Below are 12711 nucleotides of genomic sequence, written 5' to 3'. Positions count from 1 at the left end.
CATGTGTGTGCAGCACTGGGCTGGGGTACTTTGTTCACACCTTCACTGTTTGTTGGTATTTTTGTTATTTCCACTTTGGTGGTATTATAAGTGGTGTAACAGTGAACTACTCCTGCCATGATACTGAATTACTAGGGCAGTGTTTAAAAAGAAATTGTAAGAATGTTAATATCCACGAAATATAATACATATCTGCCTTTCCTAATTTTTCTTCCCCATATTTTTTTTTTAGTGTCCTTGAGGTAGAAAAATCTTTGGTATTGGCCGAGAAGGGCAGCCCAGAAAATAAGGACAGTGAGGTAGAGGTCCTGACTGCTGGGAAGCATTTCCGGATCTTAGCAACCATGAACCCCGGGGGTGACTTTGGTAAAAAAGAGGTACAGTAATTCCTGGAAAAGAATTTTGGTTTACTTTTTTTTTTCTTCTCAGAAATGGCCATCCATAAATGTAGTATGTTGTAATACATTTGAATTGTATTGTGGTTAATAGTTTAGTGATAGATTATAAACCCATAAAGTATATCTATAATTATTATTATTGAAAAAACATGGACATTTGTATCTTTGACTTTTCATTCTGTCTACCCAAGATGTCACAAATCCCTGATTTGTTCCTGTGAGTTGCACCCATTCTGTTTGATACTAAGTTATTCTGGCTCATACCTTGCTTTCAGACTCTTAATCTTCGTGTGTGTTTGTGTTTGAGACAAAGTGTCTGTGTAACCAAACCTCCTAGGAATGCAAGTGTGTGGCAACATGCCCAGATAGAACCTTACTTTCTTAAATGCTAGAGTGGTCTTATTAGTGATTTCAAGGTGTAAGTAGATACCAATTTTAGCTGTGGTGGAGCATGCTGGAATCCCAGCATTGGGAAGATAGAAGCAGAAGGCCTACAGTAGTCTTGAAGCTAACATGGTCATACAGTTTTGTAGCTGGAACATGTTTATTTTCTTATGAGTTAATGTGCATCACCATCATTGTGAGTCAAGTTCCTTCCTTCAAAAGGTTGAGCTTCTAATCAGGCAAGAACCATTAATCCTGTGGTTTGCAAAAGCTCAGGGAGCCATTTGATGGGAAGGGCAGCATTGTGTGCCTGGTCAGGGATGACAAAAGGAAAAAGGAATGACTGCTTAATGAAACAGTTACAACTCTTTACTAACTTGTTGGAAGCCTAAAACGTGAACATGTTCTTTTCTCCTTAGCTTAGAGAAAAAAAGTCACTGTACTTTAGAGATTCTTTTCAAGATTGTTTACATTCAGTCATACACATAATGAAGACACACGTGGTATACATACCACAAATAAACATTTTAAGTGAAAATAACAATGTTTTATAGCTAAGCACACTTAGACCATTCTTACAAGTGCTCAATTAAGAACCCTAAGACTCAGCATTGAATCACTACCCTGCTAGACCAGCATCACTACTGTCCTGTAGCATGTATATTATATCATGAATGTTGAGCTCAGATTCTTAAACTGTAGCTTGTCACCACATAAAGAATTGTGTCAGTGAATGTGGAGATCATAAAAAATTTGACAACATAAAAGGTTTCTGAATATGTAAAGACCAAAAATGAATTCAAAATCAATGCATTATAATCCAAAATATTCTTGCCTCATGCCACTTTGCTGAAGTCTTTGTTCTGAACACATGACATACATGCTTTGTCCTATGAGTATCACTCCTTCACATAGTGAGTGTCAGTGAACACTGCCTGAAACACCTCTGCTCACATTTAAGACCATTGTGTGCTGTAAACTACCCTGTCAGCTTTTACTGCCTGTGCAAATTGTGGGAATCTTCCTCCCCCCCCAAAAAAAAAAAACTGGCTTAATTATGGAAAATAAGGCATTATAATATTTTATATTTTATAACAACCCCATCCACATGCACATACACGAAATAACAGCACAAACATTGTTTGTGTTAGCTCGACTGCCAGGTTAGCTTGCAGTAATATAAAGTGGTTATCTTTTACATAAGAGAAAGCTACCTCTTTCTTTTTGCTATCTAGTAAAGGGAGTTAAGCTTCTAGATGAGGAAGTACTACAGGAATTGGTCATCCTGAAAGGCGGTGTGTATATGAGAAACAGGAGCCGAGGTGAGCTGCTCCTGGGTATAGACATTGTTCCTACTGTCTTAGGAATATGCTAGGTAGATGATAGTAATTAAGAAGTTGATGACAAATAATGATGCCCCTATAGCACTGGAAACCTGTGTTATTAGTGGTTCTGATGACATAGGACAATAGAATGTAGATAGTACAGAAGCTGTAGGACAGCAGGAGCTAAACAAGTCTTTGCCGTGTATGAGATGAAATTCACATGTCACCTTGGAGCCATGTAAATGACATGTTCTTTTTGCTCAAGATAGTACTTCTCCAGGGGAAGATAGTTGTGTAACTGGATAGAAAGTAAAGGGAAGAATCTCGGCTTAAGAGGTAGTAGCCACATTTGACCAGTCCTGGAATCCTGTGTGTTGTTGCTACTACTTCCTCCCTGAGGTCCTGATGCTCTGCATAACAGCAGTAAACAGACCATGCAACGTCTGTGAGGATCCTAGTCTTCAGTAAATTGTATCTGCTAACAGAGAAAATAAATAAGCAAGATATCTAGTGTTTGTTGGAGTCACTGTGAACGTTCCTTTCAGGTTTTAATTCACATTTGTCATTGTGTTTCTTATAGCTGTCTCCTGCCTTACGAAACCGATTTACAGAAATATGGTGCCCTCAAAGCACAAGGCGTGAGGACTTAATTCAAATAATAAATCATAATCTTCGTCCAGGATTGTCTCTAGCCAGAGTGGGTCATAAAGGTGAGTCAGTGGGTGGTGCTGGTGGATATGGTTGGAAGGGCTGTTGTTTTCGGAGTAATAAATCTTTTATAGAAAAGCAATTGTATGTATAGTCAATGTGTAATAAAAATGAAAGAGAGAGAAATAGAAGCCAAGTAGATCTGTGGGAAATAACAGCTTTCGCCTCTTATCTTCTGAAAGTAACTTTTCACATTTTTTTCCTCTTTCTATTTTTATAGGTTGGTTGTATATGTATGCGTGTGCATATTTACATGTTTGTGGAGACAGACTAGAGTCAGGAACTGTCTTTTGTTCTATCTGACTCATCGAGGCAAGGTCTTTTAGTCAAGTCCATAACACACCAATATGGTTATTGCTAGCCAGCTTGCTGTAGAGAATCTCCTTGATCGTCTGAGACTGGGATTATAGACAGGACAGCATGCCTACCCAGCATTTTCATGAATGCCAGGGATTTAAACATCAGTCCTTAGCTCTGGGTGGCAAGCACTTAAACCTCTGAGCAAAATCCCTAAGCCTTTTAACTTACAACTTTGTGTTTCATAAGTAAATCTTTTACTCTTTTCTGCTTTCAAATTTCCATTTTACTATAAAACACCTTCAAGCAAAAGGAAATCAGAATAATATTTTAAAACTCCTTTTTCTTTTTTTTAAAGATTTATTTATTTATTTATTGTGTATGAGTACACTGTAACTGTCTTCAGACACACCAGAAGAGAGCACCAGGACCCATTTACAGACGGTCGTGAGCCACCATATGTTTGCTAGGAATTGAACTCCGGACATCTGCAATAGCAGTCAGTGCTCTTTAAATGCTGAGCCACCTCTCCAGCCCTGGTTTTCAAGACAACCCTTGTTGTTCGAGAACTCACTCTGTAGACACGATGGCCTTGAACTCAATGAAGTTGCCAATTCTTAAGACATCAAGTCTGACCATTTTTTGAAACTTTGTATTGGTTTGATAATACAGGTTTTAATTGTGGACACCAAGTGGACTAAATTGGACTCTAGATTTGGTTATACATACATACATAGATACATACATAGATACATACATACATACATAGATACATACATAGATACATACATAGATACATACATACATACATACATACATACATACAGTTCTTTGCATATCTATTTTCTTAATAATAGAGAAAGGAAAGATTTGTGCTTCTCTGGGATTGTGATCTATGGACATGTTGTTTTGCTTTTAAAATATATCCTGAAAGATGGTTCTGGAAACTAGGCAGGGTGTGTGTGTATCACCTCCACATACAAGTCTCACCTTGCTGTTTTAGGAGAAACTGGCACTGTAGTGATCCAACAGAGGTGTGCTTTTTTTTAAAGACTAGAGCCATGGAGCATGGAGAGAGTAAGGCAGACATGCACAATTCCATCTGTCAGTGGATCAGAGAGATACAGTGTAAAATCCTTGGCTTCCAGGCCAACTTCACACTTGTGATCCTTCTGCCTCAGTCTTTGAAACACTAGAAATAAGATCATTTTACAATATTCCTGGATTATTCCCCATTTTCAAATGTTTACTGTTCGTTGCAGAAGTTTTATAAAGAGCTCTCTACATTTCATTCACAGGGCTTTGGATCTTTAAATATGCACTGTGTAAGGATGTTTTTTGTTTTCAATTATTTTATGATACAAAATTTTTTATAAGTACAGCCATTCAGTTCTTGAGACAGTTTTATGTGAAGCCTTACTCCATTTGCCAAATGGATTAATACCTAGATTAGAAGCATGCAGAGATAAATGAAAGAACTGAACTAATGCCATCAAAAAGGTAGCATTACCCATTACACCAGAAAGAATACTGACAAATTCTCTTAGGTCACGGTGAGCTTTATGAATTGGAAATATATGTAACTCCTGCCATAGTTTGCTCTTTATTACTGTGATAAACACTATAATGAGAATCAACTTGAGGAAGAAGAACCTTATTTGGCTCATACCTCTATACTGCAATGCATCACGTAGACAAGCCAGGCAGGAACTCAAGAAAGGAACTTTGAGGTGGGAACTGATGCAGAGGACATAGGGGAATATAGCGGAACACTGCCTACTGGTTTGTTCCTTCTGGCTTATTCAGCCTACAGTCTTACACACTCGAGGGATGGCATAACCCACACTGGGCTGGCCTGGGCCCATAAATCAAGAAAATGATTAGTAGACTTGCCTACAGGCCAACCTGATAGAGACAGTTGAGACTCCCTTTTTAAAAATGACTCCAACTTATGTTGAGTTGAGGAGAGAAAAGTGGGGTGGGAAGGACTCAACCAGAAAATCCCAACTATCAAACATGGGAGCTAGCATCAGTACAGAAGGCAGATCAGTTGTTTTCTCAAGCAATTCCTTTTTTTCTTAGGTCAGGAATGATTATTTACAATAAAAAAATCAATGCTGAAGTTGTTTGTTTTCTTAATGTTACTGTAGAGTAACTTCACACTTACCTGTTTTAGGGTGAGTGTGGCTTGTCATCTAGGTTGTCCTGCGCTTAGCATGTAATAAAAACTACTGAGTCTCTTCCTTTGCAAACAAAGCTTTGATGCACATTCACAACATTTTTTATGTAACTAAGAAGCAAAAAGACCTTGCCTCCTCACTGTTCTATAGAAGTTTCTTGTTGCTTTATTTTAAGGAGCTGACATAGCTGAGGTGATGCTGGATTTTATTACCTGGCTGATCCACCAGGAGTTTGGACGAAAGTGTGTGGTCAGTATCAGAGATATTCTGTCTTGGGTTAACTTCATGAACTCAATGGCGGAGGAAGCTGCTATGAAAAGGCTAGAGACCATCTCTACTGTGACGTCTTTTGTCCATGCCGCATGCCTGGTGTACATAGATGGAATAGGTTCTGGTATGTTTTCTCTTGGGGACAGTAGGCTTGACAGATAGAGGAGAGTTGGGAAAGGAAGCAGAACTAGATCATATATTTTCAGAATTATTTTAAGTGTGTACTTCCCACACTCCTCATACATGAAAAAGTTGGTAGATAAGTCCTAAATAAAGGGATCAGCCAGTGAGATAGCTCAGGGTGGAAAGGCATTTGTCACCAGGATTGATACTGTGAGTTTGAGCCCTGAATCCCACACTATAGGAGGAAAGAACTGTCTTCCACAAGTTGTCCTCTGGCCTCCATTCCTGGCTGGGGCACATGAGTACAACCTCCTGCCCCACACTAAACACACACATAGTAAGTAAAGAAAGGAGCTGAGTCTTCAGATCAGCTTGTGCTGGGTCAACAGCAGTTCATCCCTGAAGACAATGCTATTTGGTGGTGGATAAATTGGAGAGACTGTTGGATGTGCATTCTTCCCCATCTTCCTCAGGGATGTTTTACAGTGTAAGCTGTATGGAGCCTGTAGTTCTGCTGAGGCCCTTTTCCTCAGTAAAGGTTTGAGCTCTCACTAATCACAGTGGGTTTGATGGTGCTAACTCCCTCATGACCTGATTCTTCTTTGTAGGGGTAACTTCCTCTGGATTTGGTACAGCCCTCTTGGCTCGTGAAGAATGTCTGAAATTCCTAATTAAGAAACTTTCCAAGATAGTCCGACTGACAGAACATCAGAAAGATGAGTTGAAGATTTATGATAGACTCAAACATAAAGAATTCACTAGCTTAAATGACCTTTGGGGAGTTCATCCATTCTTTATACCAAGAGGTAATAGTAGTTTATAATAAATAGTATTCCCCTCCTCTAGCTTATAAAACTATTTCTGTTATGACTTAGTTTTGTATGTGGTACTCAGGATTATTTTTCTCAAAAATCCACTAAAGCTAGCAAGCCCATAAACAAGCCCTGATGTTTTATAATGGATGTTAACTATAAATCCTGTTATATTTTTTACAAAAACAGGTTTGTGGACCCTTAAGAGCTGGTAGTTTTTCTGTCTTCCTCTCAGTGTCAGCTGCTGTATGTATGTGTGTGTGTATATTGGCTGGCAGTTGGAGAAACTCAGAAAATGTCTGTTTATTTAGTTAGGTTGATGAATTAGTGGTTGAATGATGAATGAGGTATAAGAGACAGATTTCACTTTTGATCCTGGCTCTCCTGATCATTAAATTGCTTCTGCCAAATATTTGTTAATTTGTGGTGCTAGGATTGACCCAGGGCCTCTGGCTTGATTGCACACCTTCTACAGCGCTCTTACATCTTATGACTTCTGTCAGGGTCATCTGTTGTCTCGCACCCTCTTCTCTGAGCCCATGAAACATGGAGAAGAGCAGTGACGCTCATAAACATGGATTCTACTAAGGTTGTGTCTGCAGATAGACCTATATTTGTGGTGGTGTGTACTAGGCACAATTGAGAAAAATATGTTATGGGCTTCAAAATTCCTGTAAGGCATTTTATAGATCCAAAAGCCGCAGAGTTCTGAAAGGGGATAAATGTGTTCATTCCAGTAGTCGTCAGCTGATGGTGACTCACCTGACTCTGCTCTTCTTTACTCAAGGACCTGTCCTGAATGGGCACAGTATTGCTGACTATGCACTCAGTGCAGGGACCACAGCTATGAATGCCCAGAGGCTCTTAAGAGCTGCTAAACTGAACAAACCCATTCTTCTGGAGGGCTCACCTGGTGTTGGCAAAACAAGTTTGGTGGCTGCATTAGCAAAGGCTTCAGGAAATACCCTGGTTCGAATCAACTTGTCAGAGCAGACGGTAAGCTTAGGTATCCTAAAATGAGATGAAGAAAGGAAAGATTGTCTGTATACCCTTAGAGTTTCCTGATGAGAAATCAGGATTCTCAGCACCAAAAGCATGTCATGTGGTGACATCACAGAAGCATCCAAACTAAGTCTTCTGCATTTTTCATAGGTGGCACCTGCAATATTCTTCCTTTCATTTAGATGTTTTAATTCTAATTTTCTTTTCACAAAGGACTACTCATTTTGGTGTATAATGTATCATTTTTATGTATTTTTTCTTTCTCAGAAACCTTAAAGTAACTTTTTCAAAAAGTCTCCTTAAGTGTGAGACAGAAATGAATGATGATCGGGGAGTGAGGCCTGGGCTTTGTTCTTTGTCAGTGTTTATGTCGGAGCTCACCAGTTAGTCTCCCAAAAGACTGATAATCTGAGCATCAACTAAAGGAGATTGCTAGTTCTTACCAGAACTTTGAGGAGCATGCTCGTGCTCCTGCTAAAGACTGTCAGGAGCAGTTGGGACATCTGGATTTAATTTCCATCACTCCAGGAAAAATGAGGGGCAGGAGTATTGTATGAAGTCTACCCAGTTATTTATCTTTTCATATTTAGGGTTTTGGGTTTCAGGAGATTTGGCTGTCACTGGTGTTTGGTTGGTTGGTTGGTTTTTGGTAATGATGTGGCCTTTGTTACAGGACATAACTGATCTGTTTGGAGCGGATCTGCCTGTTGAGGGTGGCAAAGGTGGAGAGTTTGCCTGGTGTGATGGCCCCTTGCTGGCAGCTTTGAAAGCAGGCCATTGGGTTGTGTTGGATGAGGTGAGCATCAGTGCCAAAATGGGATCACAGGTCGGTGAGAAGGCAGCTGTGAGAGCAGGCGTGTTAGAGGAAGAGCTTGTGGCAAGGACAGACAAGACTAATAAAAGGGTCTTTCGTTTCATATCCAGTCAGAGATTTCACTTGGCAGGGTGCATACAGAAGGCTACTTCATGTTGTATTCCCTAGTCCACTGGCATCCCTTCACCTGAATCTATTTCAGATTGAATTTTCACCAGAGAAAAACTATACCTTGGGGCTGGAGAGATGGCTCAATCATTAAATGCACTGGCTGCTCTTCCAGAGGTCTTGAGTTCATTTCCAAGTGATCTAATTAATTCAGAAAGTGTCTGGAAGGATCACAACAATGAAAGTGCTGAGCAGAAGAAATGATGTGGGTGACAGCTTTACTGACACAGACCCCTCCCCTGGTGCTGGATGACATAGAGGGTTCTATGAGAATCAGCCAATGGAGTTGCTACCTACTGCTCAGAGTAGATAGCATGGAGTGATAGATACCCCTGGTTCTAGTGGGGGCCAAGTCACAGTATCTATTACACAGCAAAAGAGAACGCTTAGCTTTGCGTTAAAGCCCACAGTGGCAGTATTTGAGCTCGCATCCAGGGATTGCACGTCATTCTGGGCTTGAATATGCACTTACAGCAACTGTCTTGGGGAAATTAAGAATTAACTCAGATGATTGCATTTTGCTGACTTACAATCTTCCAGTTGCTTTTTTCAGTGTATCTAAAGAGCATTAACCTCTCATATCCATGAGCTCCGGGCCAGTTTAGTTAGCTCTTCTCATTCATTATGTCCTTGATCACTAAGCTATTGGTGAAAGTTAACTGGTATTTGCACATGTTATAAGAGAGGCCAATGTAAGTTACTTACCATGACTGACTGTGGGCAAAGATTTTTAAAGCTCTTTAAAAAAATTTAGTCTATAGTTTTCCTTATCTTACTTAAAAATTTATACAACGGGTTGGATAGATGGTTGGTTGGTTGGTTGGTTGGTTATGAACACATCTTGCTCTTTCAGAGTACTGCTGTTCAGTTTCCAGTCTTCATATTAGTGGTTCACAGCCATCTATAACTTCATTTCCAAGGGATCTGAGAGCTTCTGACTTCAACAGGCACCAGGCACACATGTGGCTTACATGCTTATGTACATACATACATACATACATACTAGTAAAACACTAACCTATATAAAATAAAATAGATAAATCTAAAAAAGGACAGCCATATTCAAGCCCTAATTGATGAATATTAATAAAATTTTATTTATGTATAATTTAAATTTGTATATAAAATAGTTTATATAGACTCTGAACCTCTTGCAATATATAAGAAATAAAATAAGTAATAATAATAATAAGTCAGAGTTTCTGACTTTAAGAAAACCTATTTTACTTTATTACCCATAGTTATTTTCTTGGTGTTTTTTTTGTTGTTGTTGTTGTTGTTGTTGCTGTTGTTGTTGTTGTTGTTGTACAGTGAAATAATGAAATGAATATTTGTGCTTTCTCTCCCAAATAGCTGAACCTGGCTTCTCAGTCCGTACTGGAAGGACTCAATGCTTGTTTTGATCATCGAGGAGAGATCTATGTACCAGAGCTAGGCATGAGCTTTCAAGTTCAGCATGAGAAGACCAGGATTTTTGGTTGTCAAAACCCCTTTAGACAAGGAGGTGGGAGAAAGGGCTTGCCTAAGTCTTTCCTTAACAGATTCACTCAGGTAAGATTCCTGCTGCTCCAGAAACCAAGGTCACTATTAGTATGCCCACTGTGTACATGATAGACGGCCTGCTAAATGGTCTCCTGAAAAGAAGTCCTCCTTCCCTGTCTTTATCCTGTTTCTGCTATAACCTGGAGATCTTGGTGTCATTTAGAAGACAGATTACTGCCCTCTGAAGAACTTCATTAATATACTCTGGCGTAGAGGCTGGTCATTAATGAATTCAAGTGACCCTCTGTTACAAAATTTTTTACAAGTTTTATAATGAAAGTAATGTATTTCAGCTTTTAGAATGTGAGAATAGAAAGCTGGTGGGGACACACACCTTTAATCTCCACACTCAGGAAGCAAAGGCAGGTTGACCTCTTTGGAGTTCCAGGATGCCCAGAGCTTACATAGTGAGACCCTATCTCAAAAAAAAAAAAAAAAAAAAAAAAAAACCAGGAACTGCTATTAATAAAAAGTACTGTATCCCTCCATCTATTATTAACAAAATCAAAAATATGTTAAATCTTTATTCATTTTTACAAAGGGATGTGTATATACACATGCTTATTTAAGTTGGTATTTTTCATTTTGACTTAGAATTTTGAAATGCCTGTAGCTGTTAGCTCTAATATCCCTGTTCACTGATGATTGACAATATTCTGAGTGTTATTTAATAATGTTTATTGTGCTGGTGAAGTGGCTCACCAGTTAAGAGCTGGCTGCTCTTGGAGGGGACCCTGGTTTGATTCCCAGCACAGTTGTTCATGCTCACAACCGTCTGTAACTCCCATCCCAGGGGATCTGACAGCCTTTCTGACCTCATTGGGTATCAGATACACATGTGATATACATACATACAAATATACATACATACACACATACATACACACACATACATACGTACGGTCAAAACACATGAAATAGTAAAGTAGTTTTTTAAAATGTTTATTATTAAAATTGTTTAAATACTGGAAAGTGTGGTGAATTTGATAGTGACCGTGTTCTTACTGTCCATCTGAATCTGAAGGTTATTTAAGAGTACTTGTAGGAAATTGTTGAAAACAATGGAGTTTAAAAGTGAAAATTGCACATTGCCTCTTTAACTTATTAGATATAGCTTGAAAGCCAAGCCTGTTAAATGTATTTTGAAAATTTTATAAGTCTTCATTGTCACAAATTTCTAAAACTCAATTATTGGTGTAGAAACGGCACATAGAGTGGTCGGGTTTTCTAGTATTTTTTAGAGAAAAGCATTAATGTTGTGTCATGTTTGGATTTTATAGGTGTTTGTGGATCCCCTTACAGTAGTTGACATGGAGTTCATTGCCAGTACTTTGTTCCCAGCCATTGACAAACATATTGTTAAGAAAATGGTAGCTTTCAATAACCATGTAAGTACCAATTTGTATTTTTCTGGCTCTTTGGAACCAGCATTTCTTCAATACAAGACTCTTCCAAATTACCAGTCTAACAAAAGAAAGTTGCAGATTTCGGTCCACATGTACTAGGATGTTGGCTACCCTTTGGTAGCTATATCCTTTGTGTATTGTAGGGCATAGCATTAATGCTTGCAGGGTCTTCTTGGCATTTGGAGGTTTAGGTTAAAAGGAGCTGTTTGAATAAAACCTATTAATTTCCATTATAGATCCCATATGTAATATATTGTTAGTACAAAGTACACTTCCTGATAGGATATGCTTTTCAATAAGAATGTTTTATTTTTAGATTGATCACGAAGTGACTGTTGAGAAGAAATGGGGACAAAAAGGGGGGCCCTGGGAATTCAACCTCCGAGACCTTTTCCGCTGGTGTCAGTTGATGCTGGTTGACCAATCTCCTGGCTGCTATGATCCTGGTCAGCATGTGTTTCTTGTTTATGGTGAAAGAATGAGAACCAGGGAGGACAAAGAGAAAGTGAGTCTCATACTTCATTTATCTTTCTCTGTAGAAAGCAATTCCCTCTTCATAGATCAACAATCATCTCACAAGAATACCAACACTCTTGGAAATTCTGAAGTTGCTAGAATGGATGAAGCACCCTCCTATCCTAGCAGAGTTTTGAATCTAGACAATTTGCTTTTGTGTCTATAATTCCCCATAGGCACAAACCTTAGACCAGAATTGCTAGAACTTCCTTGGTTTTAATGTATTTTATCTAGAAAGTATAGGTAGATATAAAAGAGAAGATAATTTGAGTCTAAATGCGGTAAGGTTACGTACGTATTTGTAAAAAGGACATGATAACTAGAGTTTGTAGCTTATAGAGTTATGTCATGTGTGTTTATGTTTTTTAAGGGACTTCTCTGTGTTGCCCAAGGCTGATCAAAAATGTCTGGATTCATATAATCTTTCCACTTTGGCCTCTTTTGCATGTTCCACCATACTTTGTTCTTCCAAATTTGAGTTTGTAGACTTAAAGACTTACTCATTAAATCTCAAAACAGATGTGAGTAGGAAGCTTCATCCTGACCTTTTGAAAGAGTAGCCATGTGTCACAGAGTCTTGTTGGTGGCATTAGCTCTTGATAGGGTGAGCCTGCTTAGGTGCTTTGCCGGCTCTTTTGTTCTACCAAATCTCACCAATTAAAATTGTGAGTGGGAGAGATGGTTCAGTGGCTAAGAGTGCTTTGAGTGATAGTGAGTTTTTTATGTTGTCGTCTTCAGAACATTAAGGAAGAGGTAAGCTTTGGTG

The 12711-nt window shown here is 38.8% G+C and overlaps 1 protein-coding gene across 2 annotated transcripts in view; it reads left to right on the top strand.

Annotated features, from left to right (window-relative positions):
• The window catches only part of Mdn1 (midasin AAA ATPase 1), a 118934-nt gene that overhangs the window by 42446 nt on the left and 63777 nt on the right, over positions 1–12711 (top strand). For both annotated transcript variants that reach the window (XM_076924022.1, XM_076924021.1), the window contains exons 32-40: positions 233–377; positions 2688–2817; positions 5468–5686; positions 6294–6491; positions 7285–7493; positions 8173–8295; positions 9835–10032; positions 11304–11411; positions 11746–11934. In XM_076924022.1, the coding sequence (XP_076780137.1) occupies positions 233–377; positions 2688–2817; positions 5468–5686; positions 6294–6491; positions 7285–7493; positions 8173–8295; positions 9835–10032; positions 11304–11411; positions 11746–11934 (1519 nt within the window). The remainder of the gene's footprint in view (positions 1–232; positions 378–2687; positions 2818–5467; positions 5687–6293; positions 6492–7284; positions 7494–8172; positions 8296–9834; positions 10033–11303; positions 11412–11745; positions 11935–12711) is intronic.

The sequence above is a fragment of the Arvicanthis niloticus genome, chromosome 25 (genome assembly GCF_011762505.2).
Source record: "Arvicanthis niloticus isolate mArvNil1 chromosome 25, mArvNil1.pat.X, whole genome shotgun sequence".
Taxonomy (NCBI): domain Eukaryota; kingdom Metazoa; phylum Chordata; class Mammalia; order Rodentia; family Muridae; genus Arvicanthis; species Arvicanthis niloticus.
Note: the sequence above shows the minus strand (reverse complement) of the source record. Positions and strands in the feature narration are given on the sequence as shown.